General features: G+C 30.5%; 2 protein-coding genes across 4 annotated transcripts; both read left to right on the forward strand.

The window, feature by feature from the left end:
- The first annotated feature begins 165 nt into the window (after positions 1 to 165).
- LOC122527847 (Golgi apparatus protein 1) lies at positions 166 to 5087 on the forward strand. Its single transcript, XM_043652409.1, has 13 exons — positions 166 to 758; positions 887 to 1867; positions 1953 to 2051; positions 2123 to 2407; positions 2498 to 2667; positions 2739 to 2856; positions 3002 to 3198; positions 3294 to 3513; positions 3611 to 3937; positions 4010 to 4189; positions 4270 to 4498; positions 4583 to 4689; positions 4761 to 5087. The coding sequence occupies exons 1-13, from the start codon at positions 435 to 437 to the stop codon at positions 4923 to 4925; spliced, it is 3402 nt and encodes a 1133-aa protein (XP_043508344.1). The 5' UTR covers positions 166 to 434; the 3' UTR covers positions 4926 to 5087.
- Positions 5088 to 6181: 1094 nt separating this feature from the next.
- LOC122528166 (carboxy-terminal domain RNA polymerase II polypeptide A small phosphatase 1) lies at positions 6182 to 14654 on the forward strand. 3 transcript variants are annotated; one of them, XM_043653025.1, is made up of 5 exons: positions 6182 to 7116; positions 7295 to 7393; positions 8614 to 9047; positions 9141 to 9326; positions 9396 to 14654. In XM_043653025.1, the coding sequence occupies exons 2-5, from the start codon at positions 7324 to 7326 to the stop codon at positions 9585 to 9587; spliced, it is 882 nt and encodes a 293-aa protein (XP_043508960.1). In that variant the 5' UTR covers positions 6182 to 7116; positions 7295 to 7323; the 3' UTR covers positions 9588 to 14654. The 3 variants fall into 3 exon arrangements, with proteins under 3 accessions (XP_043508960.1, XP_043508958.1, XP_043508967.1); XM_043653023.1 differs by having other exon boundaries at positions 6183 to 7393; XM_043653032.1 differs by lacking the exons at positions 6182 to 7116; positions 7295 to 7393 and adding an exon at positions 8178 to 8371.
- The last annotated feature ends 1025 nt before the right edge of the window (positions 14655 to 15679 follow it).

A 15679-nucleotide genomic window follows, 5' to 3' on the forward strand; every position in this document is an offset into this window, starting at 1 on the left:
TCTTTGTCTAGTCGAGAAACAACGGAACAATAAAATTTTTATCTACAAAATGAATTGGCACTAGCTCAAAATTGTTATTTTATTTCTTTAAACTGTAGCGTGTAATTAAAATAATGTAAATAATTCGATCGTACGATATAATAAATTAATTTCGTTGTTTTTCAGCTCAATCTGCTTTGCAATGTTATTTGGGAGTCGAGTAGAATTGTAGATAATGAGTATTATATAGAGTGATCTGTCCGCGCAAATTTCGGTATTATACGCGAGTGTGCTATTATTCATGACGTTGACATTGCATAGTGGATAATAAGAATTAGAAAAAAACTAAGGAGAGAAAAAAAGAACAGAGATCTTACAAATCACGTATTGAAACGAGCGTAATGTGTTTCATTGAAAGTAAATTTTAATTGAAGAGGTGTACTTAGTTAGTAAGGATGGAACTTAAGATAAATATAAGGAGCATTTTATTTGTAATTTTTTTACACTTATCGGTGCTAAATTGTGCTCACTTGACGAGAACTTATTTCGAAGATGAAACTACGAATAACGATGACAATATGCCAAAAATTAGTTGGTTATTTAGCAATTCTGTTGATAGTTCTGTTAGGGTTAAGAGAGACAATTTAATCAACTACAACGAAGATAGTTTATTAAGATCTATGAACATCAAGTGCCGACAGAATTTAAATCGTCTGTGTGGCGACATAACTAAAAACAATGATGAATTAATGCTGTTAGAGTGCATTCAAAATTTTAAGGTATTATTTTAACTTTGAGTTAATACTTGTAATTAATAGTTATTTTATAATAATATTTACTACTGTGTATATTTACTATTTTGATAATTAATATACAAATATTCTTTCTTACTTCTCTCATTTTACAGCCAACTGAGGTGTCTGATATCGATGATGAATGTCGACAAGCAATTTGGGATTATATTTTAAACATTACTGGTAATACAAATATAGAACGTTTAGCCAGAAGAACCTGTGGCAAAGAGCTAGATTTGTTGGATTGCTCTACTTCTGGCAACAAGCATGGAGCATATCTGTCGTGTTTAATTGATAAAAGAGAAAAAGTCAAAAAACCACAATGCATTGCATATATCCAAAGATTAGAATGGATTGCATTTAGTGATTTTAGAATTATCACACCATTTTCCTCAGATTGTGAAAATGATATTAAAAGATTTAAATGTGATAAAGTACAACCTTACAGAGACATATCCCAGGGACAAATACTAGCTTGTTTACAAGAACATGTTAATGAACTTCAACTCCAATGTAAAAGGCATATACTTCATGTGTCTGAGATACAAGCGGAAAATATCAACTTAGATCGACAATTGTATCTAGCTTGCGAAGAAGACCGTACTAAATTTTGTCCAAACATTAGACCTGGCAGTGGTCAAGTCTATAAGTGTTTGATGCAGCACAAAACAGATAGATCCATGACAGCGATGTGCCAAGAACAGCTTACAAGAAGAGGAAAATTAATTGCATCTGATTACAGAGTTAGTAAAGGGCTCGTTAAAGCTTGTAAAGATGATATTAAAATTAATCATTGTAGAAGACCTGTGATTGAAGATAAAAATATCAGACTTGCACAGATTCTTCTTTGTTTGGAATCTGCAGCAAAAAATGGTAGCAAAATTGATAGGGATTGTCAAAATGAAATGTTTGATCATAGAAAACTTTTAATGGAAGATTATAGATTATCACCTGAGATAGTTGACGGTTGTGCTAATGAAATTACAACATTCTGTAATAGCTTAGAAGTTGGTGGTGCAACAATTCATTGCTTGATGGAACATACAAGAACAAGAAAAAAAAAATCGAGAGTATCCGGTAGATGTCAGAGAGCGGTAATTAAATGTTTTCATGTGTATATTTATAAACATAAAAAATTATATAATGATAGATAAAATATTTTTTGTATTGTAATAACAGCTAGAGGAACTAATTATGGAAGCTGATGCTGGAGAAGATTGGAGAATTGATCCTGTTTTAAGAGAACAATGTCAATCTGTTGTTGATTTAGCTTGTGATGTAAGAAATTAATATCTTAACTAACATCTTATCAAATAAGCAAATAATACTATAATTTGATTTAAATATAGGTACATGGTGGTAATGCTAGAGTAATATCCTGTTTAATGGAACAGCTTGGAACTGGCAGAATGACAGAAGCTTGTGAAACTGCTTTAGTTCAAATACAATATTTTGTAGCTAGAGATTTCAAACTAGATCCTCAATTATATAGAGGATGTAAATATGATGCAACACGTCTATGTCATGCAAGAAATGCATGGGCTAATGATGGAAAACAAATGGATCCAGAAAGAGGACCTCTTGTTTTACCATGTTTATATAGACATGCATATCATCCTCAGAAAAATATAACAGTAAGAATTCATGTAGTTTCATAAATAATTACTTTACAATAATAACTTTGTTTGGAAATTAAAATTTATTCTTATATTTATTTATTTCAGTTAAGGACAGAATGTCTTGAAGAAATTAGACGTGTTATGAGGCAAAGAGCAGTAAATGTTGATTTACAACCTGAAATTGAAGAAGTTTGCCTAAATGAGTTAGCATCATACTGTTATGATAAAACAGCTAAAGGAGAAGAAATATTATGTCTTCAGGATAATTTGGACCGGTAATTACAAGTGTACCCAATCATATCAAAATTTCTAAATTTCTTTTATAATCTATTTGTTTTATTTACAGTTTAAACAAAAATTGCAAGTTAGCAGTCGGCAATTTTACGGAAGAACAAGCGGAACGTGTTGAATTGAATCCAATAATTTCTACTGCCTGTCAACATATCATGGAGCGTCATTGTGAGGTATAATATATTTAAAAAAATTTAACGTAAATATTAACTTATAATCTATATATAGTTTAAAATTATAACTGTAAAATAAATGTAAAATCTATATATAGTTTATAATTATAACTGTATAACTTATGTAAAAAAATTTATAAAATAGGAAATATTAAAATATGGTAAAGACGAGGGTGACATGATGGAATGTTTAATAGAACACAAAAACGATTTAGATGTACGATCTGATTATAAATGTAAAGCAGCAGTGGAACACTTCCAATTAATATCATTAAAAAATTATCACTTTACATATAAATTCAAAGAAGCTTGTAGACCTTCTGTTAAAAGATGGTGTCCAAGGTGCGTATAGAACTTATAATATAATTATTTTAAATATTATTTTAAATACGAATTTTATCAATATAAAAATACTCATTTTAACATTTAATATTTAGATCTAAAACTAAAGCAGAAGTAATAGAATGTTTGAGTACAAGAGTACAAGAAGATATAATGAAAGATACTCAGCATCATATACCAAAAGAATGTAGACAACAATTGAAAGCACAGCTCTATCAACAAAGGGAAAATATTCAGTTTGATCCTATCTTACAAGCACAATGTACAAATGATATTAAACAATATTGTTATGGTTTTGAACCAGGAAATTCTCAGGTTGAGATATATACATGTTCATTTTTACATGTATATTTTAATATCCATATTAATTATTAATCATATTAATATATGATATATAACATGTTTATTTCAGATTCTTGAATGTTTAGCAGCACATAAATCAAAATTAACAGATACGTGTCATAAACAACTTTTTAAGGTAAGAAAGCAAGAATTTCAAGATAGTTCAATCGATTTTGTTTTATTAAATAATTGTCGAGTAATGATAAGACAATTTTGCCATGATATAAACCGTTCACAAGCATTAGATTGTTTAAAAAGATATAAAGATGAACCAACATTTGATGATAAATGCAAAAATATTGTTATTCGAAGAATGATTGAACAAAATACAGACTACAGATTTAATACTGCGTTACAAGTTGCATGTTCTTCTGATATCAATAAACATTGTAAAGAGGTATGTTTAAAAATATTTTACTTACAGCTTTCTTTTTACTGTCTTATTATATGTGTAATATCTTTTTGTTAGGTTTTATTAAATGAACCTACCGATAAAGAACTTGAAGGAAAAGTTATAAGATGTTTAAAAATTAAATTCCGAGAGTCTAAACTTTTACTTAAATGTGAACACCAAATGGCTAACATACTTAGAGAAGCAGCTTTAAATTATCATTTAAATCCATTGCTAGCTACAATGTGTGCACATGAGGTATTATTGTTAAAATATTTTCAAAATAAGTCATTATTTAAAATAAATATATTGACTAGTATAGTACTTATTTGGAACAGATTGAAACAATCTGTGGAGCAGATGAAAATGATCCCGGAGCTGTAGAAGAATGTTTGAAATCGGAATTCAATGATGGTAATAGAGATATGAAAGAAGAATGTCGCCTCGAAATTGCCGATTTAATAGAACAAACAAGAGCAGATATTAATGTAGATCCACTATTGCAAAAAGCATGTGCCGTTGATGTTAGTAAATATTGTAGTGATATTCCCCAAGGCGCAGGCAGACGTACGTCCAATAAATGAATAATATATTTTATACTTAAATTAAATGCAAGCTGTCAAAATACTATCTTTCTTTTTCTTTTTCTAGATATTATGTGTTTACAAAACGTATTAGAAGACAGTAATAAGTCTTTACAACCTGATTGTTTTAAGATGTTAACTAAAAGGATTGAAATGTTTAGAAATTCAGCAAGGGTAATAAATTCTTTATTTTTTGATATACTTATATATTGCATATCAATTATAACATATTTATTTATTTTCAGTTAATTGCACCAAATTCAATCCAAGAATTATATTCAACGGTAAATCAATCCCCTGCGAGACGATACTTCATGATTGTCGCATTAACAATGATTGGGTTAATTTTCATCACCGGTTTATTTTGTGGAAGAGTAACAAGACGAACAATGATAATGAAAAATAAATAATAAATCGTAGTGTGAAAAATCCGTCCTCGAAGATTTTCTATTGCTGTAATTAAAAAGGAAGAACAACATCAATTCCAAGTGAACATCGAATAAAAAAGAAAAACAAAGTGATTGTATCGGTGAAAAAAAATCGGACTGTGCAAAATATAACAGAAAAAGCGATTTTTTAATATTTTTATTTGTTTCTTTTTTAATATGCATATAAACTTACAAAAGAGAGAAAGGGAGAGAGAGATACATTTATATATTATATCCATAATTTTATAATTTGTCATTCAATAATATTATCATAAATGTAAAAAATTATAGGTTTGAATGAATGGAATGTATGATGAACTAAATAATTTACAATTAAGATAGATTTTAATAAAAAAAATATATTAATAGAGAATATATATTATATATATATATATGTGTGTCTATATATATATATTATATATTATTATATATATATATATAATAAATGGAATGAGGAATAAAATTTTATGTCAATATTCTATACATTTGTGATATATAACAGAAATTCATAAAAAAATAAAATGGTCACATTTTATTTGAAACAAAACATATTATCTGGGCACAAATTACCTTGGTCTTCCATTTTAGAACATTAGAATGCATATACATATAATAGAAATTGTTAGGAATTATTTATAACAAATGAACTTGGATAATTATATAATGTACACATGATATAAAATATACAAGAATATTGCATATTTCTTAAAAAAAAAAATTCTGCTCAATTTACAATAATTAAAGCTATTTAATCTTGCCATATCATTACTGCTGTATCGTAAGATATAAGACCAAATATTATGTTACACAGAGTATATTACAAGTAAAATTTCAAGATAAAAATATCCGAATTGTAGTTATATCATTGTTAGTTATAACAAATAAATTTTCTTTGTACCCATATTTGTATTGTCAAAAAATATAAGTATTATATATATATACAATATACATATATTCCCTAAGTATTTTATATATATATAATTTAATCGCAACATCTAAAAGTATTCGAGTTCAACGCAACAAATTGCTTGTTTAACAAAATGAAATCTCTAGTGAGCTATAGTTTCGCCAAAAAATTTATCTATCTGGTACGAATCATTACTAACAAAGTCAAGATGATGCCACAAAAGGAATAGAGCGAAACCATGCGTCTTGTTTTGCTTTTATGGCTTTAATTTTTGAGTTCAAACGCTGCGCAACGGTCGTACATGTAGTTCGACTGAAAGTCGCAAGAAAGCGCGTCGGTCGCATAAAATACAAGAACCAGCAAAACACTGTACTGTAACATCAAAAACCTCTGTAGCGCAGGTCCGCGACGTTTCCGTTGAACGGATAAAATTCTAGCTACAGTGAGTGTTGTGAAAAATATACGTTGTTTAACGTCGTCTACGTTAAGTGTATAACATGATTATTACAAAATATCAACGAATCATTGTTGCTATTGACCAGAACAGCAGCAAATACACGAATCAGTTATATTGAACAATATTACTGAAATCCATCGTCGGAGAACTGATATGTGCGCGAGAAGCGTCGAAGGACAGCATCATTGAACAGAAAAACGTATTGAGGGAATATAACGCATACGACAAATGTCGAATCGTAATGAACTGCGCAACGACATAGGTGTGGCGCGTAAAAGAGAGAGCGTACATGCACGTATACGTAGGCATACGTGCGGTAGGTGCTCTCTTGGAATGAAGGCAACCAAGAATTGGATTAACTTTCCCCAGTTACGTTTACGTTTAAGAAATCAATCGATTCTTTTAGCGCGGTGTCAACTATAATTTCCGACTTCTGCCGAATCAATTCGTTTCCGCGCTGAGACTATTACCGAGTTATTGATATCTGAGATCAAGATAAATCTTATACTGAATCAGTGAAGTAAATATCTGTTGGTGTCGTGTGTGGGTACGTGTGGGTACGTGTGGGTACGTGTGCGTGAGCGTACTCGTGCCCGTGCCTGCGCCTATGCGTCTCCGTTCGCCAAGTTGTGGTGATCTTCGCAGAGGTGGCGGCGGCGGTGGTGGAAATAGTGAAGGTGGTGACGGCAGTGGCGGCAGTGAAGGAGACGGTGGAGGTGGTGGCGGTGGTGGCGGCGGCGGTGGCGGCGACGGCGGCGGTGGTGGCCGCGACAACGTTTGGAGGGAGAGATTTCGTACATCGTGACTGAGTGAGTGAGTGAGTGAGTTGGTGCGTGTGCGTGCTACCGCGCGTATACGCTCTCTCTCATTCTCGAGATCGTGCGCGCGTGTGTGGTATATGAATGTGTGTATATGCATATATACATACATATATATATATGTACATATATATTGTCGCGCGCGCGCATTAACGGAATTCACGATCAGACACGCAGGGACTCTCAACAAATGTTTAAATGGACGCATCGTCCATTATCACCCAAGTGTCACGGGATGACGAGCTAGGCCAGTTTAATAATGGGAAAGGTAGGTGTCTGTTGTGAATATAGGCCCGCCGTCTTACATTTTTTTCATTTTTTTTTTTTTTTTTTTTTTTTTTTTTTTTTTTTTACACCTTTTTCTTCCAGATGCTGGATGGAATCTGCACCTGTTACAGGACTGCACCTCGCTCCTCACCTTACCTCACCTAACTTCTCACCTCTCACCCTCTTCCCCTGTCCCTTCCCCCTCCTCTTTCCCTTCCCCCCACTCGCCATTCGTCTATGCTTCACTTCCGACGTCTCTTTTCCTCTCGCCCTCGTTTTTGCCTGGCCTCGCCTCGTTTTGCCTCGCCTCGCCTCTCTTCTTCGCAAATTGTGCTTCTATCCTTCTCCCTCTCGTTTTCTTTCACCTAAGTTTCGCGTGTAACTTATTTCATCGTGTGTCGTATCCCATATCTTACCGCCGTTTTAATTCACTTACTCCGACTCCGTTTGTTCGACATTCGAATATTGGCCAGACGATTCAAATAATGCAATTAACCTTTCGAATTCCATCGTGTGCGATTCAACGTTAATTTATATAAAAATAATTTCGGAAATTGTACTAAAACTGTATTCACTTCGGACGGATTGGAAGAATGTCACTGAAATGAAAACATACTTCTATGTTACTATTAAAAAGAAAAGATTAAATAAAATTATCTTTTTATACGTATTTAATCTGTCTTTGATTATTTAAGTTTTCTTATTCTCCAGAAAAAAGTATTTACAAATCCCAAAAATGTCAAATCTCAAAGCAAAGTTTCAATTCTATTTTCAATATAATTAGTAAAAAAAATTATTTAATTAATTTCTATCAATTAATAATCTCTTCAACTATGCTTAAAACAGTAATATATTGTTAATAAGAAAATTAAAGAAAAACTAGGAGTGCAAAAGGTTAAATTAAAGCAAATGTGCTTTTTCTACATCTTGAAACTGTCAAAATACATGCTTATAAAAATATTCTATTATTTTAAAAATGGTAATTCCTAGTAATTCATTCCTTTGTACACTGGATAAGAAATAATATTTTATGTTAAAACTTGACATTAATCATAAAAACATTTTTTGCATTTTTATCTCTCTTATATTTTTGTACAAATATCATAACACAGTTTTAATAATCTCGATAATTTTTGTTTATATAATATGCTTCTTTAATGTATCGTATACATATTTACATATGTGTATTTACAAGATGATATTTATTTTTTCCAACTGTAGCTCAGTTACCACAAGAGAATGAAGTGGCCAACACAGGTCCAACCAGTGGCAAAAAGCCAAGAGGGCGTGGACTTCTTCGATCTCTACTTTGTTGTCTTGGTAGAGGACGTGGAAGTAGTTCAAAAAGTTCAAAAACAAGCTCATTACAAGGTGATGGACACGGTTCTCCATCCCTAAGGACTGGATCCCCAAGGTTCCTTCTCCCACCTGTCAGACATCAGGATATGCACAAGAAGTGCATGGTGATTGATTTGGATGAAACACTAGTACATAGCTCTTTCAAACCAATCAACAATGCCGATTTTGTTGTTCCTGTAGAGATTGATGGGACAGTACATCAAGTATATGTTTTAAAGAGGCCTTATGTGGATGAATTCTTACAGAGAATGGGTGAACTGTACGAGTGTGTATTGTTCACAGCAAGTTTGGCTAAGGTATATTATGCAAACAGTTGTTTATCATCACTATCAGTTTCATATCTAGGAAAAGAAGCATGTTTGAATGTTCCATATTTCTGCTATTTACAGTATGCTGATCCAGTAGCAGATTTGCTTGACAGATGGGGAGTGTTTAGAGCAAGACTGTTTAGAGAATCTTGTGTTTATCACAGAGGAAACTATGTTAAAGATTTAAATAAACTAGGGCGGGATTTGCAGCAAATCATTATTGTTGATAATAGTCCTGCCAGTTACATTTTCCATCCAGATAATGCAGTAAGTTTTGACAATGAAAAATATTTAAAAAAAATAGAAAGTAGAGATATAAAATAAATTCATTTTTAGGTACCAGTGGCATCATGGTTTGATGATATGACAGATTCAGAACTATTAGATTTAATTCCATTTTTTGAAAAACTCAGTAATGTGGAGAATATTTATACAGTCTTGTGCAATAGTAATCATCCTTATAATCAAGTACCTCCAGCTGTACAGAATAGTCCAAGCCCAGGATCAGGTTCACTTGGTGCTTCCTAGCCCTACCTATATTCTGGCCAAATAGCCAGTATTATCATCGCTCAATGCACTCTGAGAAGAATTTTGATTGGAATATTCCACATTGCTTGCTTGTTATGTAGCAGTGGACAACCAGGTATGACCCACTAAGTACTGGGTGTAATATAAACATACTTATTGAGGAATTATCCAAAAAAGAAGGTGAAAACTGTAAATCCTTCTTATACGTAACACATAACATGAACCACAACTGCTTTATTGTTGGCTTCAGTTCTTTTTCCTAAAAAATAATAGTATGATATAACTGCTCACAGTATATCAGATACAATGAACTGATTGTATTTATCTAATTATTAAGGTGTTCGATAAAAAATTTAAATATAGCTCAATTGGTTATAACAAGTAACTCTTCCAATCACATTGACATGGAATAGATTTCAGATATACTGATTACATAATGAATTAATGTCCGTGTTCCCGTGTTTGATGTACTTGAGAAAAGAAGCAAATTACAATGATAACTATGAATGTGAAAAGTAAACATGCATTTGATATCAAATAAACACATATATTTCAACTTATACGTGATTTAAATTCATGTAAAATACATACAAAATGACTTGCATAAGAGAATAAATCAAAGTGTAGTATTAAGTAATACTGAAAGAAAAAAATAGAGTCTTTTGATGGGCCATATAATATTTCTCTGTATATTATTTCTTATTTCTTGTAGTTTTTCATTACTTTTAACAATGCCATGTGTAAAATATTAATGAGTTCTTCTTGTATAATCATAAATATTGAGCAAAAAAATAATTAATTTTCATATAAATTTTATGAGGCTGATAATTCCAAATAGTTACAAAGGATAGTTCAGTGGGAAATTTTCTTACTCTTTCTAATTAGGATTTATTAAGAATGTGTCTGATTTTGCTTGATCAAATATATTTTTTATGAACAAACAGAAAAGATTGAGATATAAATCTGAGATTTAAGGAAACGTTGGAGATGTAAAAAATATATAATTGGATTGAGTAAAAATTACAGAGAAAAAAAATCATGTTTTTTTGCTATCATTTTCATGTCTTTAACTTTATTCTAAAAAATAATGAAAAAAGAAAAGGAAGGATGCGAATTGTAAAAGCTAGAAAAATCAATGTGTGTTTGAAATATTAGGTCAATGCATATCATTCTTTCCCTCCAGGCAATTATATGTACAATGAAGCATTACAATAATCATTACATCATTAACTCTTGGTCAACGCATACTCCGCTGACTTATAATATACCGGCAAAAAATTAAAAAATTATGCAACTCATAAAGATTGAATAAGTAAATAAATGTATAGTTAAATATGTAAATATATTTACTACAGATAGTTCTCAATTTTGTACGCTTAATTCGTGCGTAAGAAATGTACAGTTAGCATTATACTTTCAGATTCAATCAAATTATCGTTATTCATGCTCTTTTATTTTAATCGTATTGTTGTTAATATATTTGTCATTATAAATAATAGTAAATCAAATTTTATTATACTATCGCGATTATTAACTTAGTTTCAAATACCGTACGTTATTGAGAATATTATATATTGTTCATATTATTGAATTTTTAGAAAAAGAGTTTCATAATTTTTATTTATAAGATTCATACGTTATTCACGCCTTAACGTTCATCCTATTATAGTATCAATGTATTTTACATAACATAACATAAAATCTGGTAATCAAAGTATAGTCTTTCTTCCGAATTAAAAATTTTTTTTTTTATTTTAAAATAAAATATTATATTTTATTAAAACAAATTTTATAAAATTTAGAATAAATCATTGTTATTTAATAAAGTTTAACGATATTATATATTTATAGTTTTGAAATAATTTTTTAAATTTTAGTCTTTATAATACTTACTATTACCTAATATGTATTATGTTGTTATTTATCATTGAAAAAAAAGTAAGCCGTAAATATTGTACGTTTCTATTTCATAAAAAAAGGGCTAGGGTATATGTAGATAAGATTATTATGTAATAATAAGTCTTATACATATTGCATAATATTAAATGGCTTCCAACTATTTTATTAGTTTTTTGTTACATGTTGTGAATGTCTTTTAAATGGATCAATATCATTAACATCTAGATCATACTTTTAAACCAGCTGATATAACAATGACGTAACTTACTAAAAATCTGAATAGACAAAAACTGAGAATTAATTTTCGTAGTAATAATATTTTTATGTAAAGATAGAATATTTGATCCAAAATACGCAAAATCACTTCTCAACATTGTGTATAAATATTGAATGTTTATATCTAGACCTTAAATTGTTAGTATCGTAGTATCGTTTGTGTTTAGTATTACTTGTATTTAAGAAAAAACAGCATGCCACCGAACATTTGTACTTATTGCTAGTAAACGTATCTTGCCATCTATGTTTGACTAAACTCGAAATTCTTAGGATATTTGAGTTGTCAGTTTTTAAAATAGAGAGATTACGTAATAACCATATCTTTACATTAATTTTCATTTATTACATTTTATGCTTCTCATAAACACGTCGAATTCGTTAAAAAAGAAAAACAAAAATCGAAAATTAATGATCATTAACTCCTAAAAATTCTCAAACACAGGAAAAGAAGAACTTGCATAAATAATAATATTCACGATATATTGTAACAAAATGTGTCAGTAATGTCAGAAAGTGTAGTCGTTTTCATTCATATAATGCCCATTGAAATGACTCTACTAATTATGGTGCGCCTTTTCGGAAAATACGTACAGAAAACACGGAGACATTTCCTTTACAAAGGAAATTTTATATATACTAAACTGAACCGACACACGTCAGGTTTTTATCCACAACATCTTTTATAATGCTCCCATGTGTTGTCTGAAAGCAGTCGTAAATTTAAGATGCGATGTACGGGCGATTACAATGCGATATATATATATATGTATATATATATATATATACACATACACAGTCATGTGGCAAAATCCTAAGAAGCAGAAATTACGTCTAAATTTTATGTCTCCTACCTTTTTTTTATTTTTTTTATTATTTATTATTATAATTATTTTTTTCCTTTAATCACAGCAACGTATCTATTGATTTTTGTGATAACAAGATTCGAGTATGAAAAATATCATTGTAATGTAAAGGTTCATCGGTTTGATGAAAGACCAGGGAATACGTGAAAGAAGGAAGTTAATGTTACATCCGACGAAGCCCACGTTCCTTATCGGATCTAACATTAAACATACGAAATATCATACGTTAAACATCTTTAAGCATCCGTCATGTCGTGCTTCCGTGATTAATTAATATTAACAATCCAGTGTATTGCTTTTATTGAATGCAAATCTGTTGGACGCCCTAGATGAGTATTTCGCAATATAATATACGTGCGTTTCTTTTGTCGTGTTTCAATCTTTCCAAGCATTCTGTTTTGTTTTCTTTTTTTTTTTAATTATTATTATCATTATTATAACTATTATGGAGTTGTAACATGATTGTAGAGACACTGTAAAACATTAAGGATGATGATTTTCGTCTGTTGTCAATTGAGTGAAAGAGAAAGAGAAAAAAAGAGCGTGAGAGAGAGAAAGAGGAGACAGAGTACATTTAGATTTATTACAAAAAAAAAAAAAAAAGAAAAAAGTGCACTGAGAAAATTATTAGTGCAAAGGCGCAGCGAAAACGATCGTGATACGTAATTAGATATGTATTATATATATATATATACATACATATATATATAATATATATATATATAAATATATAAATATTTAGGTAGACCAATTAATTTTTAATACGCGATACTTTTGTACAGTAGAGCAACAGAGTTTTCGAATTCATAGCTCTTTGCCGTTGTAATCCGACATATACGTATATATATGTAACATATATACATACATATATGAAAGTACAAGAGCTGTTGCTCTTATTTGTAAACAAGGAGTGTACAAGTGATATATTTTCTATTAAATTCAATTGTACGTCATCACTCGCCAAGCTATATACATGTATTGAATTTTTGAAAATCCGCCTATACCTATATACCGATAGTTTTATTAAAATTAATCACGAATCCATTTACGCTTTTACGTACGTGATGTTCATTATTACGAAGCATAAGTTTACTCGTTAGCGATCTATGATGGAAGAGAAACGATGGAATTTTAAAAAAGAGAAGCGAATTTTGTATCGTTATTTCATTGTACGTTTATTATTGAATTAATTCCGAATGATTGTTACCAGCTAGATTCGCTTCGAAGTACAGCGACTATTTTGGTAACAATATGGCCGTGTTGCAATATAGCAATAATGAACCGCTAATATTTTTCTCAGTGCCGAAAAAACATTGTTACTTCGCAGCAGCTTTGCTGTAGTATGAAAGAAACAAAAATATATAAGCAGCAGCTTTGCTGTAGTATGAAAGAAGCAAAAATATATAACAAGATATACTTTTGAAAGTGAGACGAAAGAAAATATTGTGTGTGTGTGTGTATGTGTTGTGTATGCTCGCGTGCATGCGCGTATACGCCAGAATTAATACAGGCATGAAAGTGTAGTTAACAAAAATTTTAAAAATAAAATAAAAATAAATGAGAGGAAGAAGAAAAGTAACGGGAATGAAAAACCGTTCGCCGAGGTGACGAACGCGAAATCGAAATTTTTTATATGTAACCAATTCAAATGAAAACGAACGGTGAAGGGAAAAAGAAGGAGGCAAAATAAAAACAAACACTCGAAATTCCAATCGTGTTGCTCTGCTACACCCTGGACGATTAATAAATTATTGTATTATTCTTATTATTATATATACACTGTACAAAAAAAAAAAAGAAAGAAAGAAAAAAGAGGAAAATGAAATAATTCGTCACAAACGGAATGAAATTACACACTAGGACTCACAGTATCTCGGTGTGAATGTGATCGCGTGACGTAAACAAAACGGGGGAAAAAAAGAAGAGCTAAAACAGAATGAGAGACGCGAGTATGTATGTATAAAAACAAAACAAACATAATTAACGATATTGCCTTGATTTGTAAATAAAATTTAATTACTTCCACTAATGAAACCTTCTCTGCGAATACCGAGCGGGCCGCAATCGGTCCCACACGGGCTCATCTCTTCGATTTCGTATGTTTTTTACTAAAAGTCGCAGCTGATTTTTTAACAGCAAGAATATTTTGTACAGTAACGATACAAATATATATATACTTATGTATATATATATATTTATATATATATTTATTAAGAAAAAAAAAAAAAAAAACGTGGAGGTGAGCCCTATGCGTCGTACCAGAAAGAATCAACTAGATTATGTAAACATCTCCTGCCCCTCCGATATGTCCAGTTTGCTCTGTGATTCTGTGTTTAATAAAAAAAAAAAGCAAAAAAATATATATATATTATGTATATGTATATATGTATATGTACATATACGCGTTTGATAAACGAGTTCTCGTAGTTTTGCATGATCCCCGTGTAAAAGTGTTCCCCAATTTATTAACTTGCTGTACATTACATACGTTGGAACGATTCTTATATCGAAATACTCATTTATAATACTAAACGTTATCAGATTCTTCGAACGAAAATTGTAACATGATTACGATCTTATAAAGGAGTAATGGTAAATTCTCATCGTTGATTTTAATTAAGTAGTTAATATGACGATAGAATTAAACTAAAAGAAATTATGTTACTTGGCAATTTTGTTGTAATACATAGCAGAATAATATTTAATCTTTTTTTTTTTTTTTTTTTTTTTTTTTTTTCTTTTTTTTAGTGTATATTTGGCAATTCAGTGGAATTAGATTGTATAAGAGAGTTGTAGCACAGAACCAAGTATTAGAAATACTATTCTTTACGTTTTTGTGTACCCACATCTATGGTTCAAATGATACCGCGGTATTTAGGTCAACCTGCTCGATCACACACGATTAGTCTCGATATTGGATTTCTGTGAGTAGCTTAGTGTAAAGGGAAATGTCATTACTGACGTACGATATTCTATTAATTTCTGGTAAATCATCTGTCAACGATTAAAGCAAATACCATACGTGTACTCGATAATATCTTCGTAGTAATAATG

The sequence above is a fragment of the Frieseomelitta varia genome, unplaced genomic scaffold, assembly GCF_011392965.1.
Source record: "Frieseomelitta varia isolate USP_RPSP 00005682 unplaced genomic scaffold, Fvar_1.2 scaffold_1028, whole genome shotgun sequence".
Classification (NCBI taxonomy): Eukaryota; Metazoa; Arthropoda; class Insecta; order Hymenoptera; family Apidae; genus Frieseomelitta; species Frieseomelitta varia.

Coding starts and splice junctions, on each gene's coding strand:
- LOC122528166 (XM_043653025.1), top strand. CDS start 7,324: ATGGACGCATCGTCCATTATCACCCAAGTGTCACGGGATGACGAGCTA. Junction 7,394..8,613: donor CCAGTTTAATAATGGGAAAG/GTAGGTGTCTGT, acceptor TTCCAACTGTAG/CTCAGTTACCACAAGAGAAT. Junction 9,048..9,140: donor TCACAGCAAGTTTGGCTAAG/GTATATTATGCA, acceptor TGCTATTTACAG/TATGCTGATCCAGTAGCAGA.
- LOC122527847 (XM_043652409.1), top strand. CDS start 435: ATGGAACTTAAGATAAATATAAGGAGCATTTTATTTGTAATTTTTTTA. Junction 2,408..2,497: donor ATCCTCAGAAAAATATAACA/GTAAGAATTCAT, acceptor TATTTATTTCAG/TTAAGGACAGAATGTCTTGA. Junction 4,499..4,582: donor TCCCCAAGGCGCAGGCAGAC/GTACGTCCAATA, acceptor TTCTTTTTCTAG/ATATTATGTGTTTACAAAAC.